Genomic DNA, 5,499 nt, shown 5'->3' with positions numbered 1-5,499 from the left:
CTGGAATTTTTTCTTCAAGTTATTATTAGAATGTTCCTATAAGAAAGCGTGATATACATAAAAAATCTAAACTTACAATTTTACCCTATTACTTTTACAACAGTTGATCTTAAGTCAGAATAGTTTATCTTGAGTCATTCTGACAGTAATTGAAATATAAAACCAAGTTATATTAAAGCAGCTTCCAATAACAGTAAACCATGTCTTTAGCATATGGAAGAATGTTTGTTTTCTGAACATGCCTGCAGTGCAACCAAAAGTATAGTTTTACCCTACTGATTTGAAAGAAATGGCTGATGCGAACACATTGATGTTTTACTTGACTGGAAATCTTGCTAATGAGTTATCTAATTTATTAGAAAATAGTTTCCAACTCAATTCTGGAGGTAATTATTAATGATATGTTCTGCATATCAATAATCAATAGTCCTCATTAGACTCAGAAAACATAAGAGTAAATCTTTGTGAGTTAGGCAATGGTTTTTCTTAGATATGACGTCAAAAGCACAAGCAACAAAAGAAAAATTGATAAACCAGACTTCCTCGAAATTACCCTTTTGTGCTTCAAACAATACCATCAAGAAAGTGAAAAGATAATTCACAGAATGGAAGAAAATACTTGTAAATAATGTATGTGATAAAGGTCTTGTATCCAGGTTATATAAAGAATTCTTACAACTCAATGAAAAAAAGAAAACCTAATTTTAAAGGGGGCATAGGATCCTAATAGACATTTCTCCAATTAGATATAAACAATAAGCTGACAGAAGCATGCAGACATAAAATCTGATTGAAGTGGTACCTACTATACTTTTTTTCATAAACTTAGATAATATCATCAAAGCTTTACAGTAATCATTTTAACTAGTGTGAATAATTAAATACAGTAACGGCTTGGATGGTAAAGACAAGATAGTGTTAGCAATATTATCAACCAACTTTCTCTACCTTTCTATTCTTGATAAATTGATAAGAATTATCAAGCCAAGCAATTCTACTGTTGCCAGTTTCTGTGTTTGCCAACTACTGAAGTTAGAGTGGACACAGAGAAATACTGTTGGTTATATGGTTTAAAGTTCTGCTTTCTACAGCTGAAATTTGGTATATGAGGTATATAGTTGTAAAAAAATTTTCCAGTACAAAGTAATTTTTAAGAAATTGTGATATATAAGGGAATGCCATTGATTTTTAAGAAATTAATTGTGATATGTAAGGGAATGCCATTGATAATAACTGCAGTAGAAACGTACCTTTAAAAAGTTTAAAACACCCACACCAACACTAAAGCCTGACATAAGATACTCAATAAATGTTGAATGAATCTAAAATGATTTAGCTTTTTTTTTTTTTAAAGATTTTATTGGGGAACAGTGTGTACTTCCAGAACTTTTTTCCAAGTCAAGTTGTTTTCCTTTCAATCTTAGTTGTGGAGGGTGCCATTCAGCTTCAAGTTGTTGTCCTTTCAGTCTTAGTTGTGGAGGGTGCAGCTCAGCTCCAGGTCCAGTTGCCATTGCTGGTTGCAGGGGGCACAGCCCACCATCCCTTGTGGGAGTCGAACCGGCAACCTTGTGGTTGAGAGGATGCGCTCCAACCAACTGAGCCATCCGGGAGGCAGCTCAGCTTAAGGTGCCGGTTCAATCTTAGTTGCAGGGGGCGGAGCCCACCATCCCTTGCAGGACTCAAGGAATTGAACTGGCAACCTTGTGGTTGAGAGCCCACTGGCCCATGTGGGAATTGAACCAGCAGCCTTCGGAGTTCGGAGCATGGAGCTCTAACTGCCTGAGCCACCGGGCCGGCCCTAAAATGATTTAGCTTTTAAAGAAACTTTAAAATACTATCAATAAACTAAACAAATTTCATGTATTTTCATTCTAGACTTCACTATTAAATTTTATTTATCTTGTAAAATGTATAGCAATCTAACACATGTGAACATGTAGATAACTGCTAACATATTGTTTAAAGCTACACCATGTATTTGAGAACAAAATTACCATATCCGAGAGAAAGGAAACTGCAGCTAGCTCAAGTACTGGGACCTTTCAAGAATTATAAGGTATATAATTTAATAATACCGAAGAATTTCAGCATAAAAATGATAAAGATATATAAACAAATTACATTAATTATGGCCATTGTATGCACTTGACCCAAAGGCATGAATTCCTTCCTGTATAAGATGTATTCACCTTCATACTTTCCTTGGCATCTACAGAATCTTTATGCCAATAGTTACCAATTTGGTTAATGCACTAGGAATCCAGTACAGTCCATGTAAATTTCATTCAAGAGAAATGACATGAAACATCAGCACCAAAGTCATTTCAGCTTTACATATAATTAAGATTTACAAAAGCTTTAAAATTACAAGAAAAATTATGGAAGAAACCACATCTTGGATTCTATTTGCATATAAACTCCGTGAAAAGGGAATTTTTGTTCGCTGCTCTACCCTGAGGGCCTAGAACAATGCCTGGCACACAGACGGTACTCAAAGCTGTTGAATGAGGGGAAAACTGCATAACCTCTCCATTACCTTAGCAAGAGGGAAAAAAATCTTCAAGTTACAACACGCACAAAACAGAAAGTAAGTAGTAAAGTATTTTTATTGTTAAAAAAGTCAATACAGGTTGACAATGCAAATGTTATCACAGAACATTTCCCCTTGGTTCCTAAATTTGCTAAGTTTCTATGTACCAGCAAGTCTCTATTAGCACTTCTCAGGTTTCATGGTCCTTTTTAGATGTGTTCATTATATGACATATTGCTTGGACACAAAAGTCCTGATAGTAAAACAAACAAACAAAAAAAACCTGTTGTGCTTTTCTCTCACATCTCCTACATGTCTCAGATGCTTTCACAATTTAACAGTAAAGCTAGTGCCTTAACCAACCAAAGAATCTTCCAACACAAGTTACTGAATCAAACTTCTCATAACATATACAATATATCCAGATTTAAAGGTTTAAAAACAAAAGAATTTAGAATTTAAAACAATCTTTATAGACTGATTTTTTGTATTTGAAAGACTCGTTATTTGCAGCATACAAATGGAGAAAGTAGTGCAAATGCATCAAGTTTATATGATAAATAATATCAACCTAGTGGCTGCCTCAAAAACAGAGTGAAAAATTACCACTTCTCAAAAGCAATCTAGACTGACTCAGTAAAGTTCACAATTTAGAAAGATCAATTGCTACTCTATTTCCATACATTGCAAAATGAATTAGATAAACAATTGTTTTACAAAAATAGAAATATTGTTTGGGACCTTACAAAACTTTATAAAATATAACACTATATTTGTAAATCCAAGATAGTTTCACACCGAAATAGACAATATTCCCACAGATATGAAGTCTAGTCAAACTTAATTGGTCTGTCTTGACTATTCTTACATATGATTTCTTCCAAATCTCAGCTTAAGTAGATTTGTGCTCTAACACAGGGTTTTTATAACAGATTAATTTCAACAATTTTATAAAATTTTTACATTCTGGAAATAATATTACAGCAGATGAATTTATACCTACAAATGTCTTACTAAAAATAGAAACTAATGCAATGCAATTCTATATTTGATAAATTTCAAACCAAACTCTTAGAATAACCTATTAATTTGAAATTTATATTTGACAATTATAATTTGGTAACTATAAAATGTAAAAATATAATCACAAGTATTTTATGGAAAAATATTTATTCATATAGAATGAAGAACCTCTAAATTTAGTTATTTGTAGTTATCAGATGACTAGTATTTTCTAACTCTACCCCAATCATAAACACTCATTTTACCACCTCAAAGAGCCACCAGTGTATTTTTAAAACATACTATAAAGTGAGAAGGTAGGGACTTATTTCATGTAACCAGCGCTACAATAAGGCACCACTTGGTGTATGAAAAAGCCAAAAAGTACTTCCAATCATGTATTTATATTATTGGTGTCTTAATCATCAGATAGAATGGTTAGAAAAAAAGCTAATAATATTAACTAACCACATTATACTCCTTTTTCCATCATTCTTTGCTTTTAGTTTTTCCATATAACAAAACATATAATAAACAACAAGATGATACATGATCTGTTAAATAAACATCTTTTCCCAACCTTCCAAGAAAATGATGTAGAATTAAACAAGAATAAGAAACCAAAAATTTATCTGTTATACTTGTAATAGGCTATCCCCGTAGAAGAGTGGAGAGTTCGGGGGGAGAGAGGGAGTGGTGGCAGCAGTGGGGTTGGGAGGGATGATAATAGGACCTATTTTCTATAGAATATATTGAGGCACGAAAGTTAAAAGTTTCTCAGGCAAATTCATGGCTAGAGTAAAACTGAAAGAGAACTCAGAATTAATTCTACATTCCTCCCAAAACTGATTTCTCAGATAGTCACAAAATTTTTTAAAATTTTGAAATATTTTAAATATTTCAAAATATGTCCTTAGTCACTGCTATCATCATCGTCATCATCATCAGATACATCATTTAAAGGAGACTTCAATGATTGACTGTAAGAGTCCGATCTAGTAGGCTGGCATGTGGCCATGTCCCCAGTAGAAAGAAGGTCATAGCAGAAGTCACAAATCCGCACAGGCTTAGAGGACTGACTGGGAAGAAGAAATCTCTTTTCAGAGCAGGGCCCACAGACAACAAAACCACATTTGCGGCAATGGTGACGACGATTAACAGGTGTGAATTTTGCTTTCTGACAACGCATACATACAGTTGCCTCAGAATCAGGAACCCAGACAGCAGCATGGTCATTACTGGGTGTCTTCCCACTTTTGGAGAGCAAATCAGTAACACATTTATTAATGTGATTCATCCATTCTGATTTCTCAGTGGCAGTGGCAGCATAAACGGCAAACGATTTAGTTGGTGTCTTGATAAGCCATCCATTCCTTAAGTCTCCCTCATCTTTGATGGAATCAATAGTGACATTTTCCAGTGGAATAATATGTTGTTTGTTATATTTTTTCTTCTGGATGACAATATTTCCATATACAAGAATATCATTAAATAAGAAAACTGCCTTGCTTTGGGCTTTTTTCTGCACAACTTAGTCAATACTCCTTCTCCAATAAGAACCCGTCCAGGTATAGTTAAGGGTTGACCAGCTGCTCCAAAACAGTTTTTCTACTATATTTATACGTCTGGTATTTGCTTCACTATTTGCCAAGCGATCCACCATGTTTTGCTAATAGCCTTTTAAAAAAAAAAAGAAAAAGAAAATTAGAACACAAGTTGTAAATTAATATAAGAAATTAATGTAACCTAAATTTTATCTAACAAATCATTACTTTTACCCAAAAGGCAAAATTCTCCAAATTGTTTCCCTCTAAGATAACCACTAAGCATACCAAAAGGGCTAAGATTTCCCAATTTTTATAATCATCAGAAACATTTATTAACCATCTCCACATAGCACCACACCAGTTAGGTAGGTATTTATAAAAGTATAAAATTCTTACAGACATAAAGGAACAAACAATTGA

The 5,499-nt window shown here is 33.5% G+C and overlaps 1 protein-coding gene across 1 annotated transcript; it reads right to left on the bottom strand.

Annotated features, from left to right (window-relative positions):
• Positions 1 to 2,437: 2,437 nt before the first annotated feature.
• PLEKHF2 (pleckstrin homology and FYVE domain containing 2) lies at positions 2,438 to 5,195 on the bottom strand. The gene is given in 3 exon segments (XM_033126730.1): positions 2,438 to 5,032; positions 5,035 to 5,137; positions 5,139 to 5,195. Coding segments are annotated over 3 exon segments (747 nt in total). The 3' UTR covers positions 2,438 to 4,445.
• Between the last annotated feature and the right edge of the window lie 304 nt (positions 5,196 to 5,499).

The sequence above is a fragment of the Rhinolophus ferrumequinum genome, chromosome 14, assembly GCF_004115265.2.
Source record: "Rhinolophus ferrumequinum isolate MPI-CBG mRhiFer1 chromosome 14, mRhiFer1_v1.p, whole genome shotgun sequence".
NCBI lineage: Eukaryota > Metazoa > Chordata > Mammalia > Chiroptera > Rhinolophidae > Rhinolophus > Rhinolophus ferrumequinum.
This window is presented reverse-complemented; position numbering and strand designations above follow the sequence as displayed.